The following is a 22,492-nucleotide window of genomic DNA, read 5'->3' on the forward strand; positions in this document are numbered from 1 at the left end:
GCAAGAGAGAAAAAGTGACAGAGGAGGGGGAGGAGAGGAAGAGAGGGTGGATGGGGGGATGAATAAAAAAGGAAAACAAATGTGGTCAGCGAAGGTTATAAGGAGAAAGCAGATGTCCAGAGTAGACAAGTGGTGCTATAAATATCCCTCCCTCTCACACTCCTCCAGATAGGAGCCGAGTGATGGACAGGTCCGTGCCTGATCTGGCTAGAGTCTGGCTACCCCGCAGCCTGCCAGCCAGAGGGAGAGAGTGAGCTTAACCTGCGGGTGGTGGTGATCCATCCGTCGACAAGCCTTTCACAACTCTGGCATCATCCATATCATCACCCTGGAATAATGAATGGTTCTGGTATGTGAACATGATCTGAGCAAACCCACTAACACATTCAGATACACACTGACACGCACACACACTTAGAGGCACAGAGAGAGAGAGAGAGACTGTGTGTGTAAAAGAAAAGTGCTAGTGCAATGAGACTTACTCAGATAAACTCAACCTGATAGACAACCAAGTCTGTCAGCATTAGTGTATGAGATTAGAAGAGTATGATTGTTGGAGTGTGTGTGTGTGTGTGTGTGTGTGTGTGTGTGTGTGTGTGTGTGTGTGTTTTGTGGGCGCGTGTGTATTTTTATATATATTGTAATTGTTTTACTTTTGTTTTGTTTGCTTTTTTGCTGTAATTTATTCTTTTAATTAATAGGTAATTTTGCCATGCTCCTTCTGGCAGGGGGACTGCCGATGGAAACTAGCCTTTTGGCTACAATTGGGTGCATTTACATTTTCTTTGTAAAATGTCAATTAGTGAACACTGTCCCTCTATAACAAATAAAGTTAATAATAATAATAATAATAATAATAATAGTAATAACCCTAAACGGCCTCTAGTCTGTAGATGACTGTCCCAATGCTTCGGGAAAAAACAGCCTTTCCAAAGAACAGAACACAAAAAAATGCAACAACAACAAGTCGATAATTGGGAGAGAGGTTTTAGAAAAACAAAAGCAAGAAACTACACTTTTGTGAAGGACAAATACGGAATGCATTCTGATTCAGTCATTGTCGCCACTGGCAACAAGCAGGAGAAGCAGCGGTGCAGTGATGTAGGTTAGAAATCAGCTAAAATTAGACTTTTGTTGGGAACAAAGATGTCGTCTTGATGTTAGAATTGAAAATGATTTGCATGATATGAAGAGGAAGTGAGCTTTCGATTGCTTCATATGGATGTATCAAAAAATTGTGTGCAATTTAATGGCGGCAGCAGCATAAATTTACATGACATTTGCCATGTTTCATCCTATGCGAAGCTTGCCTTTTTCGAAGACATATGCCCTGTATTTCATACATGCAACATCACTTGAGGTAGGCATATATCACAAAATAGTTAAGGTGATATGCATTTACATACATTTTACATTTACATTTGCACAGTTAATTGGCAAAGGATTTGTTTATAGTGCATAGTATAATAGTGAGCAACAGAGGGGAAAATGATGAAGAGAGGAATACTGCAAGGTCGTGCTACAGTTACATCAGACCTACACCGTAGGGTAGACAGCTGTGTGGGAAGTCTGGGGACTTATAGGTTTGAACTTGGGACTTGTTGAACATATTCACAGACTAGTGTAATGCAGATAACTACTACTACTACTACACACACATATAAATCTATTTGTTCTCCATGTTTGCCCCAAAGATCTCCAGGTTCTGGACTTTGGTTATCGTGTTGCTTTAGCTAAAAAAGATGACCCTTCACTGCTAAAGACTGCTTTGTGCATTACCGTACAATTTCTATGGCAAGAATGATATAAACATATATTTAAGGGAGGAGTGACTTGTGTACAAAACAGACACTTTTATCAATTCAGATATCCTGAAAAGGGTTGGCACAGAAATATTAGACAATAACAAAAACATGTTAGATGTGACTGGTATTCACTGAATTTGTGACAAATCTGTGATTTCTTTAACTAAAATGACCACTGCCAGAATTTGTGTCTGATTTGCCATTTTGTGCTACTGTCTCTTTGGAAAATGAGTGTTATACAAACATATTTGACATAAAACACATTGGGTAGGCCTATGCATTCTGTGCTGTACTATGCAAATAAACTTGCCTAAAGGGATAAAACCAAACCAAAGGCCCAAGGTAACATGAGATGCAGAAATTGATCTCAGACTGCCAGGCTTGGTTTATTTCTTTGTAACCTCAGCAGTCTGACACACTGCCAAGACACTTAAGATACTATTTATAGATTTTATTAGCAATATTGAATTCTGCCCTTCTTGTCAGTACCTAATGGGTAGCAATGAGGTTATACCTGCCACTGATTCACTTTAACAAGTGTTGCAATGGTAAACATGCACTGTCTTGGATATAGACAGTGAGTACTACTAACACCAGTAATACTCAACACCATCTCAGTGTTTTTTTGCTGCCATCTAACTCTGCAGATGGACGTGGTTACCTAGCCGTTTACGTAAACAACTAGCTATGATGATGACCCTGCTCCTCTAAAAATATCTGGGGACTGACAAGCAAGAGGAGGCATCTTGATGCCCCCCCCCCCCCCAAGACATATCAGATTGAAGAGACAGCTGCTCCTTACATTTCTAGAAGCTTCACTTCTCTCTTATCTGGTGTTCACAAGAGAAGGCGCAACTCTCTCTGGCGTGTCATAAAATGGAAGGCCATACTGTATCTAGTCATCCCATCCCCATGTCATCCTTATGACCCAGTTGTTGTTTCCATCCACTCTGAAATGCACTATGCCATCAGTGATTTATTTTTTGCAAGTCAGCTATTTGTTGTATCTGTTTGATTGTTCTGGAATGTGCTGGTTCATGACCATATGCACTTCTGGTGCAGTGGCACTGTTAGGAATGTGTATTTGGGATTATATCTGCAATGTCAGAAAAATAAAATATAATTTCTTAGCTGTAATCAACTAAGTTAAAAGAGGGAAATGTTTAAAATAGACATACACTTCAGCCAAGTAATATATATCATATGACCTCAAACTCGAACTCCTTGGAGTAGATGGTGTCACGGTGGAAGATGGGAGAAAATAGTTAGCCATACCGCCATCTTCTGGTTATTAATGTTATGACAGTGATTTACAGTCTGCTTAATTAAGGAAGACGTAGGTCTACAAAAAGGATACAAATCTGATAATGAGCAGCATTTTAATATATTCAGTTTTCTACTGTTCTTATACTATAGTAGTCCCATTTCTGTCAATTTGACCATTTTCAAATCACACAGAAACTATTCTGACATCTGACTATTAGTATACAGCTTAAAACTACACTCATGGTCATGCTAAGCGGCAGTATCTGAAGTTTCTACATCATATCCTTACAAATATAAGCAAATACATTAAAACTAAAGAAATGTCACTGTTGCACAGAGACCTTGCAACATTGCTCCTTCAGAATTACAATAACAATTGTTGAACTTGAATAATCTTGAATTGTTGATCTTGAATAATCTTGAATGTGTGTGACTAGGCTACTGGCTTCCAGTAGCCTAAGTCACAGAATTGACTTTAAAGCACTACTGCTTGTTTATAAATCAGTAAATGGAGCAGGACCTAAATAATCAATCAAACTAATAATCAAACATGCTTCAGCAGTACACACCTTATCGTCCTCTCAGGTCTCAGGAGAAAAACCTGTTAGTAAAACCTGCTGTTAGAACTAAACATAAAGCAGCTATGCGGCTGAGCTCTGGAACCAACTTTCGGATGACATCAAAAAGGCCCCAACTGTAGCCAATGTTTTAAATCTAGACTTAAGACCAAACTGTTCTCAGGTGCTTTCTGCTAACCACACTGAGTTACAAATTCTGAATCTGCCTTGAAAATTACATCTACCTTGTGTCTTTAATTTTGTCTTTTTAATTATTCTTTATTTTTAAATTATTTTACCTTATGCGTTTTATGTTTTCTTTTTTATTATGATCTCTACCTTTTAAATTATTCGTTGACTATGACCTCTGTGTATGAAATGCGCTATATAAATAAACTTGACTTGACTTCACTTCACTTGGTAATGCTTTGACAACAAAAAAGTACATTGACAAATACATATGTGTTCTGACTTTTCAAAGATAATAGGATTTGTAACACTAATCAATTTTTTTAGATCCTTAGTGAACATAACATTATTGCTACAAAATTACGCAGTGTATTGAAATATTATTTTCCTCTAGATAAGGGTTTATTTACAATGCAATTGAGCCTACACAAAACATAGGCCTACTTGGTAATCAGGAAGGGAGGACTGTCTTTTGCTGAAAGCTGGTTTGACCATGGCTTTTGGTAGCCTAATCGCTCTGTTTCTCAGATAGCAGGCTAATGCAGATTTTACTCTAAAGGCAGCAACATAACCACCCTTACACGTTTTCAGCCAGATTAGGCCTACTCACCAAGTCCATCCAAACTGACTTGCAGTCAACTTCAGTGGAGCTGCAGAACCCTCACAACACTGCAGTTTTCTCTTGCTGTCCAAAACACTGCTGACAAGATTTGTCATGACAATTGCTAGGCTACTAACTACTGATTTTAACAGGCTCCTATCACACACACACACACACACTCACACTCTCACTCACTCACTCACTCACTCACTCTCTCTCTCTCTCTCTCTCTCTCACACACACACTCTCTCTCACTAATTCACTCTCTCACTCAATTATACTCACCCCCACACACACACACACACACACACACACACACACACACCCGCACACACACACAGTTGATCTCGCGTGATTATCAGGAGACCGCTGCGTTCTGAGAACTGCTGGTCCGCCATCACTGTAGACTGGTTGAGCAGACTGCCGGCGGGTGGAGGTGTGACAACTCCACAACGTAGAGAGTGTATGAGAGAGAGAGCCCCCAGATATAGGTCTTGGGGGATTGTTGTTCACGTTTTTCTTATGCCCTTTTACTAGACTTTCATGATTAAACAGGGACGGCGCACTCACTAACATGTCCAACATGTCCAACCTGGCCAAACCCACCAAACCCAAGGACTCCACCAAGATGAGGATACGAGCCTTTCCTGTGAGTAGTGGCCCGAACCACTTATTTTTGGTGATGACAGACGAGACAGGCTTTTGGGATTTCATGTCATTGTTTTAGTAATGGCCAGAAGAGCCGTAAACACATTTGTATGTCGTAAGCTAACTGGGACAGCTAACAAGCTTTGTTGATTGTTTGGTGATGGAGGCGACTGTCTGCTAGCAAGCTAGCTGGCTAGTTTGGCTATTTGATTGAATAAAAATAAAGCCAGCCAGGAGACTGCGAAGTGTCAGCTGATAGGTTAACACGTTTTCAGGACTACCATGAAAAGGACTAGTGTCATACAGCTTTATTTTTCCTGATCTAATCGTCCCTTAACAGGATTTATGTAGCAGCAGCTGGTATAAACAGATGAACTAGCGTGAGCTAGCAAATTGAGTTCACTGAAGTTGCATTTGTATACTGCCTTGTCAGGTAGCGTTAACATACCTAACTAAAGTTACCTATGGACTGATACAGTCGTCTCGGGTGTTTCTGACTAACTGTTAGGTCGTCAGAAGTTAACACTGGAGACGTAAAGCAACCAGACTTTAGAGGGTTAGCTAGTCGAGCCCAGAATGAATCATAGCGTTACACCGAGTCATGCTTCCTGGTAGCAGTGGCTAGTTGAACTGCTTGTCAACCAACAAGCGAACTTCTTTATATTTCGTGTGTTAGTAAGTTGACAGTGGTACTTTATTTGCGATTTTTAACGCTTCTGATTGTGTTCACCTAATATCAGATTTCTAGCCAGCTACTACGAACAATTCAGTTTTCAGATGGCTAACGTTACTGCAGATGTTCCAGCTGTATCGGTTGACAAGTTAGCCTCCGAACAATGCCATGTCAGCTATCACAATTCTTCTACGATCTCCACTTTGTCCTACGTTTCTTTGTTAACTTTGAAATAGTAGTACTGTTTCTAGATATTAAACAACGAACAAGCCTTGTCATGTAGAAAAAGGCCGAGTTTTGCGTAAGTTTTCTGTAATGGCAGTTTTCTGTTTCTTGAAGTCCACTTTGTCACATTTTGTGAATCTTGTGATTTACTGGAACAGACAGCGATCTGCCACCAAAAACAATTTTTAGAGTGTTGGAGGATTGGTGCCCCCAACATCATTCTATCCCCCAACATCAAATCTTGTTTGTGTTACTTTGTTGTTTCTGTTCAAGCCAAGTGAGCGCTCTGACTGTGCCCTTTGTGAACTCTGTGTTGTTTACATAACACAATAGAAAAGTCTTGCAGAGCACTTGGCCTCCCTTGGCCATCTTGCATCTCACTAGTTTTAAGAAAGCCTGTAGAGACACAATCTCATCTGTGAAGATCACTTCACGCTTGTCAAAAGAGTGCTTTAGGCACAAGGCTGACACCACCATTCAAGCCCCAGGCCCCACTGCATGAAAAGTTGATGATCCTCAGACTTTACCTGATGATGAACTTTATGTGGCCTTTATCAAGCATGGGCAAGGGCTCACCAGATGTGAATCAGACCTTATCCACATTCACACACTGGAATTTTAGTCCTTATAGTTAAGTCTTACTGCTCTGCAGCCATCTTTGTAATGCCCACATCTGAAACCAAGTCATGGTGACTCAGATCTCTGTGCCTGCTGTGGCCGCTGCTAGTGGCACGTGGCATCTTAATCAGAGCTTTGCAAGCCTGAGTTCAGAAGCCCACAGCCTGCCTGCCTGCCTGTGTGCCTGCCACTCTGCCTGCCTGCCTGCCGGGGGTTTTCCACAAGTGGCTTTTCCAGTGTGTCTCCGCGCCCGTCTGTGTGTGTGTGCGCTCATGTGCATGTGTGTGTTGCTGCAGGGAAGGTTCTAGCCCCGCTCAACGGGTTTCTTTCTCAGGAAAGAAAGAAAGAAAAAATATTCAGTGGTGACAGATCACTTGTGTAGGCCTAACGCAAATAGAAGGTGTTGTTTATGAGATGGCTATCCCAATATGTGTTGTTGTGATGTTTGTATATGGTATTTAGGGAAGTGAACTGGTGAGATGACTCAGTTTGACCCGTGCTCAAGTGGTTGGCTGTATATTGTGATTGGTACATTAATGTGGACTATTAAATGTGATGGTAATTTTGATACCATAGATTTAATAGAGACCCAGTCAGACCAATAGTATGAAAAATCAGGAACAGAGTTTATTTACAATGATGCGCATCAAGGGAGAGACAGCATGACTTCACCTAAAGATCCATCAGCTGCTCTAACTAGACAAGGAAATAGTTAGAGTTTAAGTATCCTTCCAGGCTGACGGGAGATGGCGTTGGTCATCACTGAATGGACTACACTGAATCAGACCCTGATTAGTGGCAGCCTGGCAATCCGGAGCAGATAGCTACTGACGCAGCCATGCAGAACAGTGAAACACTGCAAAGTCATAATATTCCTGCTCATCTCTAAACACAGTCACACATAGATATACACAGGGACAGTACAGATATCATACAGTCATTACATAGAATCATACTTTTAGTATCAAAGTGACCCACTAATGAGAAATGCAGAACATTAAACCACATATTGGAATATTGGACATAATGTTCTAATCCACTTTCTCTCAAATGTCACCGAATTGTTGAACCTCCTCTTTCAAACTCAGACTTTGATCTCTGTTTAGATGTATGTCAGTTGTCTAGACATTCATACCGGTGTACATCAGAGCTTGAGCCTCCTCTCATCTGATTCACTGATAAAGCCAGTCTGTTGTAAGATAAGAGTGAAACCTTAACAACGGCTAAACCCATCAGGAGTACAATAACAGTCCATTGAAACATGAACAGGTGCAAACTGAGTGATGAAGTCTATAATGCAGTGTAGTAATGTCATATAGTGTACTCTGGGACATTGATCCTCTCCTGAAAGCAACTTTACTGCTACATCAATCTGTTGTGATTTTGAAGTACAAAGTTTAATGGTTAGTTATACATTCTCTATAAAGTTAAATCACTGAGCAGGCTAGTTAAAAAGTCCATAACTTGGCTGGTATTGTTGTAGAATATTGAGGAATTTAAATACCCTTGCTTTTATTAAATAATTATGCATTTACTATAGACTAAATGGTATGCACAAATGTGGCTTGTTGAAGCAACAGCAAAGAGTTTTTTGTACATTAAAATAATGTTTCCAAAATTGTTTCAGTGGTTCATCAACTCATAACAGGGTGAACGGCACTTTCTTCATTCGCTTCGCAGCCCTCTATCGACTATAACCGCACTATGTAAGTTTGCCGGATCGGGTAGCGGATCTGTAGTTCGATGGAATAAAACATAAGAAACTAAAATTTGACTTGCATCTGATGTCGCAATACATCATTCTTCATAAAATCATGCAACATGTTGTACCTTGTCTGTGGACATTGTTATTTGCAAAGCCGGTGCTTGATAAACAAATGGTGCGTGTGACAGAGGAAAAGTTCTTTGGTGTTGCTTTAAACCTTATGTTTGCCTTAGGCTTACCCTCAGTAATAGTATTTTTTCATCTGAGCTGGCTACAGCTGTCTTGGAGAGGGAGGAAATGCGGAAACCATTGCAATATTATATTTTGAAGTGGCGCATTAACCTGTGCACACATAGAGAAGCCGAGATTAGGCTCTCCTTTATAAATAGACCAGTGCCACAGCGCTTTGCTATCAACTGAATTGAAAGTAGGCTATCACTGGATTGTGCTCTCTGTGCCTTTATGCATGTTGCCCCCTTCTTAGCCTTTGCACTTCAGAAGATTGAAGTGTGCCAGTCTCTCTTGAACAAGCTGTTTTACTGTGGCATGCGCAGAATGCTGGAGCCAACTGGGGAAGTCCACAGCCTGGCTGTATTTTCGCTTCGTACCAATGCTCTCTCCATGGAAATCTATAAAGGTTGTTTGACAAAACGATCTGGAAATTACAGTAGCATTCCACAGATTTTCCAGAGAAGTACTAAACTATGCCTTTTGATTGTTGTCATGATGATGTAACATAGTGGTGGCATGAACACGTCAAAGGAGGTTGTTGTTTTCTTTCCTGGTTAATCTATTTGGTTTAGAGACATGGACGTGTTATTAATATTTTACAATGAATCATAATTAGATAGGCTCCTTGATGTACAAATAATGTGATTTAAAAAAAAAAAAAAAAGAATACTGACAATATAATCTTTCAACTGTTCCAAGTGTTTATTTATGCACCTGACTATGCCTTGGTGCATGATTTTCTTTTTTAAGAGCCAAATGCAATAAATGAGTAGAATAGGAAGAAGTAAACATTGTGCAGTATCTCACTAGAAGAATTTGATGTAGTCTAAGAACAATGGCCATTTGCTACCACATGATTTGATATCTTGTGTTCCTCTCATGTGTGTGTAGATGACAATGGATGAGAAGTATGTGAACAACATCTGGGACCTCCTGAAGAATGCCATCCAGGAGATCCAGAGAAAGAACAACAGCGGCTTGAGCTTCGAGGAGCTCTACCGGAACGCCTACACTATGGTACTTCACAAACATGGCGAGAAGCTGTACACAGGACTACGAGAGGTTGTCACCGAGCACCTCATTAACAAAGTAGGTCCCTCTCCTACAGCTTTGTCTGTTATCCCAAAGCTCAATGTGGGGTAAAGGAAAGCAAGACAGTTAGCAAGCAAGATGTTATTGACATAGGAAACATATCCAGCACTGGTTAAGTGTAGTTAGGCCTTTGTGTTCAATCAGATGGAACTGCATTTCTCTGCCCTTCAGGAGTGTTGGGCCTAACAGGACGCTGAAACACACACACACACACAGGTCCTTAATTTGAATGATGGGCAAAGTGCAGTCTTAAGTCTAACTAAACTAATTTAATAACTAGGCAAAATTAATTAGCTAATTAAAAACCATGGGTAAGAGTTTAACCGCCAATATTGATGAGTAAGCTCAATGCTCCCACATGCCACATGATAGCTATAGTTCATGCACCAGAACTTTGCTTGTTGATTGCCATTTAAATTAGGTTCAAAGTCTTCCTTGACAGATTCAAACTCACAAATTAGGCCATTTTCTGCAGTGACCCTTTTTGTAATGGTTCAAGTGTTTTGACACACCTGAATTTTGAATAGGCAACATCTTGTCACCTTGGTCTACTCTCTGTCAGCAATAGAGCTCCATTGTCTTTGCCCTTAGTCTAGTTATGTGGAAACCAACTTCCTCTGTTGTCTCAATTGTCCCTTCACGTTCACAGATAATGTCAGCGGTTGCCGCGGGCAACCCTGCCCACCGATCTCTGGTGGAATGATTGAGCAGTGATGTAATCACTCAGCAGGGTGGGCGGGGCCAAGTGTCCTTAACTGCCATAATAACACGTTCTGTTGTCTCCTCCCCCTCTCCACCCCACCAGGTAAGGGAAGATGTCCTGAATTCCTTGAATAATAACTTCCTGCAGACGTTAAACCAGGCGTGGAATGACCATCAGACGGCCATGGTCATGATACGTGACATCCTTATGTATATGGTTGGTATTGCAAACAAACAATTCTGTTTCGAAGAAAAAAAATTGTTTACTTGGTCACCTGTGGAGATGTGGGTAGTGGTGGTACTAGGGTGGCTTGTAGGACTGTAGTGTTGCTGTTTGAGGTATGCAGTCACTCACACAACTACGGTGAACGAAAAAAAAAAAGTTTGGTCGCATTTTGGCCTTTCGTCCACAAGACAATCCCATGCTCTGGGCCTGAACATTTATGCAAATTTCTGAAAACAGGTTCCAGAGTAGAATCTTTTGATAATGCCTTCTGTCGCAGCATGGAATGGCATGTGTACAGAAGCTTTTGAAAAGAATGGTGACGCGACTCCATCCAATTCGATTTTATTCTCTGTTCCAGCCTCAGTGGTTTTTGATTGGGTTCCTGTGAAGAGGGTGGGGGATGGTTGTGGGGGTGTGTGACTGGGGGTCGAAGGGTGGTGGTGGTGTCTCGGACAGGCGGCCGTTCAGTAATCACAGAGCTGCGGGCATTCTCTCCTGGCTCCACACTGCAGTCCTCACCTCACTGGCGTTGCTGAGCTCCCAGTGTTTCTCAATAGGACACACACACGCGCACACACACATTCCCACTCTTGCACAAGAGCCTGCAGATCTCCCGCTGTGAGTTAGTCTCGTGTGGCCAGCTGACCTCTGAGGTGCTGGACAAGAATACTAATCAGCAGCAACAGTTATAAATCCCTTATAGAACTCTCAGCCTGCAGTTACATTTCTTTTGGGTTTTCTTCACAGTTTGTTTGAAACATACTGTAAACTTGTGTTAAATCACACTACTATGTGTGTGCATGTGCGTGCGTGTGTGTGTGTGCGCGTGTGTGTGCGTGTCTGTGTGTGTATTGGAGGTGTGGGGGTCTGCGTTGTGAGTCGATATGACTCGCAGCATTGTTTTTGACAGAAAGTATCATTGATCAGCCAGCATATTCTTCTTGCAATACATAGAACATCTTCCCCTTTCACAAGTGCAGTTCAGCACTTTTCACTACGCATGGCAGAGAATGCTGAGAACATTATGACCCAGTTCAGTATTTCTGACTCTTTCTGGGGGTAGGTAGGAATAGAGAGTTTTAAAACACTGCATAACCTTCATTTTTTTCTCTGTCTCTCTATCATTTCATCTCTCTCTCTCTCTCACTTCAGGACCGGGTGTATGTGCAGCAGAATAACGTGGAGAACGTGTACAACCTGGGCCTCATCATCTTTAGGGACCAGGTGGTGCGCTACGGCTGTATTCGAGACCACCTCAAACAGACGCTCCTAGACATGATTGCCCGCGAGAGGAAGGGGGAGGTGGTCGACAGGTGTGTGTCTGTGTGTGTGTGTGTGTCTGTTTCTATGTTTGAATCAGTGCAGATTTTTGTTGTCACTGGTGTGTGTGTGTCTCTGTATGCACCCGTGTGCATACAGTATGTGTGTCTAGTGTATTTTGAACACCCATATGGATCTCTTGAATAAACAACAAAAACAATAAATACAAGTACCAAATACCCAATCAAGTAAAAGTAGTTTCGTAGTAGTAGTTTTAACCCTTGGTATATAAATGTAAGGTACACAATACTACACATGCTCATAAATCTGTCATATAGAAATTCTCTACTGAAAAAAGTCTTCAATAATATGCATTAATCTTGTTAATGTATGTGTAGAGGGTCTTTGATCCCCAGTTTGCTGACTGGTAAATGATTGTACATGTGTGATCTGTCCAGCTAGCCACTGACAACCCCCGTTTGTTTTTGTTGTTCGCCCCCCCCGTGTGTTCCTGTCCTGCCCTTTTAGGGGAGCCATCCGTAACGCGTGTCTAATGCAGGTGATCCTCAGTCTGGAGGGTCGCTCCGTGTACGAGGAGGACTTCGAAGCCCCCTTTTTAGAAATGTCTGCAGAGTTCTTCCAGGTGAGGTCACGCTGAATAGCAGGTCGTTTAAACCAGCACATTGTAGTTCTTTTGCCTTAAAATAATGGCTTCAAAATACACTGACTTATAGGCAATGTACGTCTTTGTCAGTACTGATGCATGCCCAGAATGCCTGGTATTGCCCGATGTTGCTTTGTTGTTCTTACCAGGAACATGATGCCTTTTATCAGTCCTCAGCACATTGGGTATCCCCTTAGCCCTAAATGTGTGCCCACCCAGTAGAGTGAAAATCAACCAAAATGGAATTTCCTTCATTGTGTTCCTTTAAGATAGATGTTTTCAAATTTCCACCTAACGTTTGCAATGACAGACCGGTTTAACTGAAAAGCAGGCTCAGTGTGTGATGTGTGAACCTGTAGAGACATGCATTTCTGTGCATTTCAGAAACAGTTATTTCTACCGGCTTTTAACTGTAATGTTCTGACCTATATCAGCTTCATCAAAAGATGACTTAATGTTTACCTGAAGAATCTTTTTGTTTGCAGCTTTTTGTTCATGTGCAGAATATAGCATAAATATAATGCAGAATATAGCATAAATATAATATAATATAATGATGTAATTTAAAAGCTATGATAATGTAATATTTTCTTTTGTTAGATGGAAAGTCAAAAGTTCCTAGCCGAAAACTGTGCCAGCGTTTACATTAAGAAGGTGGAGGCGCGCATCAACGAGGAGATCGAGCGGGTGATGCACTGCCTGGACAAGTCCACGGAGGAGCCCATCGTGAAGGTGGTGGAGCGCGAGCTCATCTCCAAGCACATGAAGACCATCGTGGAGATGGAGAACTCAGGCCTGGTCCACATGCTCAAGAATGGCAAGACGGAGGGTCAGTGTACCATTGGTCAAAAGCTGCTGTTGATGTGTGCTAAAAGAGAAAGAAACTCATTTGTTTCTGTGATTTTTTTGTTTGTTCGTTTTCAGTTATTTCACTGTGAATGTGTTCAGTTTTAGAAGGCTTCCCCATAACATTTTGTTACCCCATAACATTTTGAATCATATGGTCAGAGTGATTTCCAAGGATGAGTTTTCAGAAGAACTGGGATGATACCTTTACTGTTAACTAATGGTACATGATCATGATTTGCAGCTAAATAGAAGTCAACTTTAACTAAAAACTGTACAAGACAAGTAATCTGTAGAAATGAGTCTTTAATGGAGCCCTCGGGGGGCTCACAACTCTGATCACAACTCTCTCTAACCTACCCTACCCTACCCTACCGCAAGTCCTACACACCACCCCACAGCCCTGTGCTGTCTGCAAGGAGAACAGAATTGAGCTTGGGAGCAGGAGCACTCAGTTAACCCCGTGTGTGTGGTCTGTGTCCTGTTGTCCCTCCATGACAGACCTGGGCTGCATGTACAAGCTGTTCAGTCGCGTGCCAAACGGTCTGAAGACCATGTGTGAATGCATGAGTGCCTTCCTGAGGGAGCAGGGCAAGGCCTTGGTGTCGGAGGAAGGCGAAGGCAAGAACCCTGTGGACTATATACAGGTACACACACACACACAAAATACCTTGACCTCAGTGAGAAATGTTACTGTCCCAGGATTATATTATCGAGGTTTATGTTGTTTTTTCATTGTCAAAGAGCCTCCTTGACCCATAAAATATTGATTTATGTCTGAACAAACAAGGAACAAATATTGTTTCCCAATACTCCTGTCTATTTGTGGTAAATAAGATGCATGGACCGCTAATGGCAGCACAGGAAAATGCCCTTTCTGTTGTGCCTTGCGATTATAAATGAGGAATTATATGCATAATTCTCCTTTAAACGGACAAACCCAATCCCACCATAGTAGACTTTTAAATGTCAGTCTCCCCTGACGTGTCTGGCTGTTTTGATGAGTTGCCTGTGAGTTCCTGGTTAGTCTGGACAGGAGACTGTTAATTTATCACTCTTTAAATGGAAGGTCAGAGGAGGACTCACCTGGGGCGCTGTGCTGCAGGCTAAATGGGATGTGCCATTCATCAGTGCTGATTTCTAGCTCTCTCTGTCCCTACCCCTCTTCTCACTCTCTCACTCCATTCTCTTTTCCTTCATTGGTCTTTCTCTTACTGTTTTTTTGTTTATTCCATTCTGTTCCTGTACCGTTCCTGAGTATATCTCTATGTGACTGTCTTTAGAGATCTGGGGGAATATTAGCTTTGTGCTGTGTGCCACTGTTCTGCATGGATGAATCCCCTGCATCAGTAGTTATCTACTGATAACTGAATTATCTACTGATTTGCCATGTTGGCACTAACCAGGGTCTGATTAAGCTGGGATGACCAGCGCCATCGCCTGTCAACCTGGGGAGATATTTAAATTACCTTAATTATTTGCATGCTCAATTAGAGCAGCTGGTGGATCTTTATGTTAAGGCATGCTGCATCTCCCTTAATGCACAACATTGTAAATAAAACTTCAAAATTAATTCTCTTCCCACTCTTTCTCCCATGTGTTGTTCCTCCTCCAATCTCTTTCAACAGTGTAGAATTTCTTAATAGCATACATTTAAAAAAAAAAAAACCTTTAAGCTTCTATAACACACAATGCTCTGGCCATTAAATAGCCTTAGTTGCTGAAATGGCCTTAAATTAAACAAACAAACTCAACACGTTTCTGTCTCCCTGTCTCTCCTTCTACTCATCTCCCTTCCTTCCCCACTCCTTGCCTTCTCAGGGTTTATTGGATTTGAAGACGCGTTTCGACCGCTTCCTGCTGGAGTCCTTTAGCAATGACCGGCTCTTTAAGCAGACCATCGCCGGAGATTTCGAGTACTTCCTCAACCTCAACTCCCGGTCGCCCGAGTACCTCTCCCTATTCATTGACGACAAGCTCAAGAAGGGAGTCAAAGGAGTAAGTAGCCCAGCAGCATGTCGCTGGGCAACATGTTCTATGGGTAGTCTAGTGTAACGGACGCCAGCTAGCTTAGCTGCGCTTGTGGAACGTTGGTAAACCTCACTCCCTGACTCCTCAAGAGTGCTGCTGGTAGTAATGGGCAAATGAAACTTTGGTGAACCACTGCAGTATGAAGCTAGCGTCACTAGCTGAAGAAAAAAAAGATGGCCGCCACACTATTAGTTTTCAACATAAAAGTCCTTAAGTAAACCAGTATTTTTGGTTACATATAATGGTTTGGGTAAGGACTTTTATGTGGAAAAATCTACATGTGGTGGCCATATTGGATTTTTTTTCATTAGTGTCGCTAGCTTCACACTACTGTCTTTCAGTGGTTCACCAAAGCCCATCACTAGCTGCAGGCATGCAAGCTAGTAGCCTGGGCTTTTAGCTCAACTGTCAGCACGCTCGCCTCCCGATCCGAGGTGCTGCAGTTCACGGGTCCGAGTGCGGGCGTGTGCAGGGCTGAATCGCGCAGGTTCAACACAACACAAGTTACACTAGTCTAGACTGTAGGCCTACATGTGGATTGTACTCAAATTCAGTCTTTCTAGTTGTTCACTGAATGTCACCATAGTCAAACCCAATCCCTATCAAAATGTTTGTTTCAGTTATAAATTGAAACTCAACCTGACTGCTAGCTCTGCCCCCTTCCCATCATGTGGCATGTCTGACTTGTGATACCCCTGTCATGATGGAGATCCAGGTTCACTTAGCGGTCATCTTGGACCTATATTTTCTGTCAAATGCTACTTCAGACCCTTGTGGGTGGACGGTCTGTGTGCCTGACTTCATGTGTACATAAGAGGTATAGTATACCCCAAGAAAAATTTAGCTTCAACCATAAAACCATTCTTAGCCATAAATTGTCGCAGTTTCATCAGTAATAAGTTTGCTTGTAATCTGAGCATCTGTAACTAGTCTATAGGCGACCGTCTGTATCTAGTCTATAGGGGACCACGCCAAGTTTGTGGGCCAGAGCCGTTCCGGAGTCCCCTTCCCTCTCCACTGCTGCTGGGCCCAGAGCCGTGCTGCCGTCTTGGAAAGCAGCAGTAAACCGCTCCTGCGTCGTGACTCGTGACTGTTCAGAGCTGCTGCCTAGTGGGAGACTGATGAAAGCAATATGGCAGCTCACAAGCAGCCAGCCTGCAGGAGGGGGACAAGCTGTGTGCTGAGAGTTGAGATCTATTAGTGAGGCGCTCATTGACAAGTACACTTACAAGGAGACTTTGTGCACATCCCAGGTGCTGAACAAAAAAGTCAAGTTTTTTTTTATGAAGGAAGATCGCAAGGTTGAAACGTTATCTGCCAAATCATTAGAAAATAAACTCAAAAAAGAGTACCAAGGAGTGTGCGAACTTTTTTGCATAAAAAAGCTCATTGACAAGTAGGGTTGCAAAGGGGAGGAACATTTCCGGTAAATTTCCGGAAATTTACCGGAAACTTTCCATGGGAAGTTAAGCTGGGGAATTTTGGAAATATACCAAATTAGAAACTTTCATGGAATTAAAGGAAATTATGGGAATTTACGGGAATTAACTGGGAATTTTTGGTAACTCCTACTGTTTCATATACAGACATTAACATTTTGTTTCGTAATTAGCAATATGATTTGTTTGTTCGTATTTTCGCTTAGCATACAAAGATGGCTAACATGCTAGCGGGAATCCCATTTTCTGCCTATGGTTTACTAGCGTGCTAAGCTAGCAACACTGAAACCACTGAACTGCCCAAGATACACCACGCCACTCAACAACAAAATCCAATTGGTTGGAACATTGACTGACAATCAGTTTGTTCAGTTAGAATCCCAGAAAATGATAAAACAAATAAAAATATAATGACAACATACCACCCCAACCAAACCTTATAGATTATGTAAATTATATATAAATTGTCAAGCTTAATTAGACAGATTAATCGTCCCATTACAGTTTATGCAAAATTACGTACACCCATTTGAATGAAGACTCTGTTTGCAAACTTCCACTAGTTATTCCCACATGAGATGACACTGGGAATTTATTTTCCCCATGCACATGAACGCATCATAGGTTTCCTTTATGTCTAGTAGCCTATGCTGATTGCTGTGTACATGGGATTGACGTATGTGCAGGGTAGAAATTTGACTGAAATTGCATTAAATCAGGTTGTTTTAACTAATATTATGCTGCAAGATGGGGTTTTGTCCACTACATTTAAGTTCCCTGTTATAGACTAACTTGCCATATTAAAAAATCCCAGTTTATTCCCATTAATTCCCGTTTATTCCTGTTGATTTCCGTATATTCCCGTTAATTCCCATGGAAAGTTTCCAACTTTGAAAATTCCCAAAATTTTGCAACCCTATTGACAAGTAGCCATAAGGAAGTCCTGTTTCCGCATTCTACACAGTGTCAGGGCCTTTGTTCTCTGCTGTTTATATGGTCCATCTGAGCTGGTTCCTCTTAGTGTTTCTCTTTCTGTCACAGCCTTGACCTTTATTTGATGAACATTGCTAAGCAAGATAGCGCAGTAGAAATGAAATCTTCATTTAATTCTCTATGTCTTTGCTCCCCACCTGTGTGTAGCTGACGGAGCAGGAGGTGGAGTCCATCCTGGACAAGGCCATGGTGCTCTTTAGGTACATGCAGGAGAAGGACGTGTTTGAGAGGTACTACAAGCAGCACCTGGCCAGAAGACTCCTCACCAACAAGAGCGTCTCCGACGACTCTGAGAAGAACATGATCTCCAAACTCAAGGTCAGAATGGATGGATGGATGGACTGCACTGTCGATGTGTAATATTTCATTGTTTTGTGTTGGAATTGCATTTGGTCTTTTTTTTAACTACAGGTGTGTAGTAGTAATGGGTTGCGTTTTGGGTTGTGTGTGTAAATGATGGTGTGTGGGGGTTTTGTTTTGTGGGGGTGTGTTGGCTGTGGGTTGATGATGAGGTGCTTGTGATGTGTGTCTGCAGACGGAGTGCGGTTGTCAGTTCACCTCTAAACTGGAAGGAATGTTCAGAGACATGAGCATCTCAAACACAACCATGGACGAGTTCCGCCAACACTTGCAGTCAACCGGCGTGAGTCTCTCACACACACACACACACACACAGAACAGAGAAGTGTTGTTCTGTAGTATTCACTCAACTTGGTGAGACCTCTAAACCATCTTTTGACAGCTGAAGTGCAGCTATCCTGGTGGATTTATTCATTGCATTGTTAATTTACAGCCGCCATTTGTTGTTCACTGGCACACATTCCTACTCTACTGCTGCACCATCGTACATGCAGGACATAGACGTGTGTGTGTGTGTGTGTGTGTGTGTGTGTGTGTGTGTGTGTGTGTGTGTGTGTGTGTGTGTGTGTGTGTGTGTGTGTGTGTGTGTGTGTGTGTGTTTGTTCTGCAGGTGTCCTTAGGAGGTGTCGACCTCACTGTCCGAGTCCTCACCACGGGCTACTGGCCCACGCAGTCAGCCACACCCAAGTGCAACATCCCCAACTCCCCCAGACATGCCTTTGAAGTCTTCCGAAGGTAAAGCACTACACTAAAATTAATATGTAATGAACACCACTATTATCTTATAAACGGCATCAGAAACTAACTGTTATGAAATACTAGTTCTTGTCTGACAGGCTTTTTTACACACACACACACATACAGTATACATATATATACACTTATACTTATTCCTCTGTGTGTTTTCCTCTCTCAGGTTTTACTTGGCCAAACACAGTGGTAGGCAGCTCACCCTACAGCACCACATGGGATCAGCAGACCTCAACGCCACCTTCTACGGTCATATCAAGAAGGTTTGTGTGAACATAATCACACACACACACACACACACAAAACTCAGACACCTGCATGACATCTTAACATGGACTATATTTTTTTCTAAGACTTATCAGTGTTATCACATACATACACAAGTTTGTGTCCGGACACACACACACACAGAGACACACACTCGCCCCACACATCAGCGGTGTCCCATAGCGTGCTCTTTCTCTGTGTACCTGACAGGAGGACGGCTCAGAGGTGGGCGTGGGCGGAGCCCAGGTGACTGGCTCAAACACACGCAAGCACATCCTACAGGTGTCCACCTTCCAGATGACCATCCTCATGCTCTTCAACAACCGGGACAAGTTTACTTTCGAGGTACTCACTCTCTGACCACCAACCCCCACTGTGCGGCCATAGAATGAACTGAGTTGAATTGTCTTGTCCTAGTGACCACACCTGTACGGTGGCAATAATGTTAGATCCCATCGAATGTGAACTAAAGCAATAAGCCCCGAGAGGCCGTAGGTTACACTGATTCCACAACAGCTAAGGGGCTTTGTTAGGCACGACGCGCTAGCTGTTGTAGAATCGGTGTAACCTACGGACTCGAGTGGCTTATTGCTTTTCTAAAACTGTAACTATAAATACCTGGCAAAGTTTCATAAAGTAAAGGCACAACATAATGAGTTATTTCTAGATAATCATTCTTCTGCCAAGAAATATATTTCCTCTATCTGAATAGATGCCAATCAACGTCGAGACGCAGCATTTGCATCAAGTTATGGTAGCGCAGTAATATAGAATGAAATGCGGTCAAGGTGTATGTTTATGCTGGATTTTACAACGGCACCGAACGCGATTCAGCCAATCATAATCAAGGACCAGAACTATCAGTTTTAATATACACAATCTAATATCGACAGTTTGGCAACACTTTTACACCATGCTAAACTGCATGTATTTTCTCCTTGCGCATGTGCATTGGCACAGAGTGATTGAATGTGGTCTAATATCATCCAATGTTTTGATGGGTTAATTGCGGAGCCTCTTCTAAAGAGTGTGGTTGCCCTGCCCGTTCGGGCTGCAGGAGATTGGCCAGGAGACGGACATCCCCGAGAGGGAGCTGGTGCGGGCGCTGCAGTCGCTGGCCTGCGGGAAGCCCACGCAGCGGGTCCTCACCAAGGAGCCCAAGTCCAAGGAGATCGAGAACGGCCACGCGTTCACGGTCAACGACCAGTTCACCTCCAAACTGCACAGAGTAAAGATCCAGACAGGTGAGCAGAGACTGCAGCCAGTGAGAATTGGCTGGGGAAGACCAGCTCTGATCAGAAGGATCTCTCTCACAGTTACCATCAGCCACCATTATTGGCATGAATGTTACTGCAAAGCTAAATGATGCTGAACAAATCTAAGAAGTCTGTAATCTTATCGATTTGAGTAAGTTAATTAATCGCCTCTGATTTAAGGTGCAATGCAAATACAATGCTATTCAGTACAGAGGTGCATACATTACCCAGTGGCTCCTGAAGCCTGTGACATGAAAGGAGCAGAGAGAGGAAGCAGGATATGGGGAGAATGAGAGTGTGCTAGTTATTTGGAGCAGGTCTTTCAGGTTCAGAACAGTAGGGCAATAGTGATGGGTTTTCACCTGTTTGTAGAGTTGTGATCCTCTTAGTGCCGTTGGCTGTGGTTGGTTGTGACTGGATGTTGCTGTGTTGTGTTTGCGTCCTGTTGAAGCCCATTAGAGAGTGTTAGTAATCCGTCTCTTCATCTTGCTCCAGTTGCTGCTAAGCAGGGCGAGTCGGACCCTGAGCGGAAGGAGACGCGGCAGAAGGTGGACGACGACAGGAAGCACGAGATCGAGGCGGCCATCGTCCGCATCATGAAGTCCCGCAAGAAGATGCAGCACAACGTCCTAGTAGCAGAGGTGAGTTGATACTACAGCAGTATATGATTTCTTAACAATTTCTTAAAAACACACTGAATTAGAATGGAATTAAATCAATTTAACTAATTAAACTAACAACTAACTAATTAAATAGCCTTAGTACATGACTGGTTACTCAGTTTAAAAGTAAATACTATTTGAAGATGCTTAATAAACTGGCTGTAGTTCTTGTCCTCACCCTTTTTTTGCTTATTTAGGATGTATTTTTTTTGTCTCTCACATTTTGTCTGTTTTCTCTCCGCAGGTCACCCAGCAGCTTAAGGCACGTTTCCTCCCCAGTCCTGTGGTCATTAAGAAACGCATCGAAGGACTTATAGAGAGAGAATACTTGGCACGGACGGCCGAGGATCGCAAAGTGTACACCTACGTAGCATAGGACACATTGGACACAAAGGAGTGGGTGGGCACAGGAGTAATCATAAAAAAAAAAAAAAAAAGAAAAAAAAGTTTTGGACTGCTCTTCGCATGGACTGGGAAGTTTCTTAGTAATGTGAAGACTGCGGGGAAGCACTTCCATCTTCCTCGTTAACACACGCCGCCAATCCATAAAGTCCGACAATAAACGGAATCAACACACGAAAAACAAACAATCCATTAGGTGTCGTAGGTTACTTCGCAATCAGGCAATTCTACTTCCTGTCTGAGATTCCACATGGATGGATCCAGCGCCAAGCTTTTCACTGTTTTACCCTTGTAGACATCAACTTATAAAAGAATCCCATGGCAAAATGTGAATGCACATTTTTTTTGTTTTGTTTTCAATACTGTATTAAAAAGAAAAAAACACATAATTATTAAAAAAAACAACAAAACAAGAGCAGCAAATGTGAATTGCTTTGAAAAAAAAAATAGAATGAAGTTAATATTGAATTCTCTTATGTCCTCAAGACTGGCGCGTTGTAATAAAGTGGCCTGAGGTTGTCTTCCATATTGACTTCTCATGGAGGTGACGTAGCACTGATGGCGCTGCTCTGAGCCCTCGCTCTTCTGCTCCCATTGTCCACAGAAAGGCAGACAGCTCAGCTTGGCAAATGGATATTCCTGATCAAATTTAGGCTTGAAACACAGCGTACAGATTTTTCACCGAATTGGGCTCTGTTATCTCTTAGGCGTGCCCCTAGCATGGGTCTATGTGCAGCCAAACTTCCCTGTGATGTGAGTGTATTTTTATTTTCCTCCAGTAGGAGGCACAATTTACCATTGTGTAGGTGTGTGTATGAAGCAGTGGGAATGTTCTTGGGTATATTGAGCTGTCACTCCAGATGTCTGCGACACTTTCATTTCATGAAAAAATGGAAGTCAGTTATATATTCACATAATATATATATATATATATATATATATATATATATATATATATATATATATATATATATATATATATATATATATATATATATATATATGTGTGTGTGTGTATATATAT

The 22,492-nt window shown here is 42.2% G+C and overlaps 1 protein-coding gene across 3 annotated transcripts; it reads left to right on the forward strand.

The window, feature by feature from the left end:
• The first annotated feature begins 34 nt into the window (after window positions 1–34).
• On the forward strand, window positions 35–21,994 carry LOC125301486 (cullin-3-like). Of its 3 annotated transcripts, none has more exons than XM_048253947.1 (17): window positions 36–349; window positions 4,956–5,067; window positions 9,410–9,607; window positions 10,416–10,529; window positions 11,691–11,851; window positions 12,327–12,441; window positions 13,063–13,291; window positions 13,810–13,955; window positions 15,130–15,306; window positions 17,919–18,089; window positions 18,307–18,414; window positions 18,742–18,866; window positions 19,048–19,144; window positions 19,359–19,493; window positions 20,206–20,392; window positions 20,900–21,045; window positions 21,311–21,994. In XM_048253947.1, exons 2-17 carry the CDS (start codon window positions 4,993–4,995, stop codon window positions 21,440–21,442), a joined length of 2,316 nt encoding a protein of 771 aa, XP_048109904.1. In that variant the 5' UTR covers window positions 36–349; window positions 4,956–4,992; the 3' UTR covers window positions 21,443–21,994. The 3 variants fall into 3 exon arrangements, with proteins under 3 accessions (XP_048109923.1, XP_048109904.1, XP_048109912.1); XM_048253955.1 differs by lacking the exon at window positions 36–349 and adding an exon at window positions 4,783–4,854; XM_048253966.1 differs by lacking the exon at window positions 4,956–5,067 and having other exon boundaries at window positions 35–349.
• Window positions 21,995–22,492: the final 498 nt, after the last annotated feature.

This window comes from Alosa alosa, chromosome 1, assembly GCF_017589495.1.
Source record: "Alosa alosa isolate M-15738 ecotype Scorff River chromosome 1, AALO_Geno_1.1, whole genome shotgun sequence".
Lineage (NCBI taxonomy): Eukaryota > Metazoa > Chordata > Actinopteri > Clupeiformes > Clupeidae > Alosa > Alosa alosa.

What these genes read in the sequence shown, in the direction of transcription:
- LOC125301486 (XM_048253947.1), top strand. Translation starts at nt 4,993, where the DNA reads ATGTCCAACATGTCCAACCTGGCCAAACCCACCAAACCCAAGGACTCC. An exon ending in TGAGGATACGAGCCTTTCCT is followed by an intron (nt 5,068 to 9,409) that starts GTGAGTAGTGGC and finishes ATGTGTGTGTAG; the next exon opens with ATGACAATGGATGAGAAGTA. An exon ending in ACCCTGTGGACTATATACAG is followed by an intron (nt 13,956 to 15,129) that starts GTACACACACAC and finishes TTGCCTTCTCAG; the next exon opens with GGTTTATTGGATTTGAAGAC.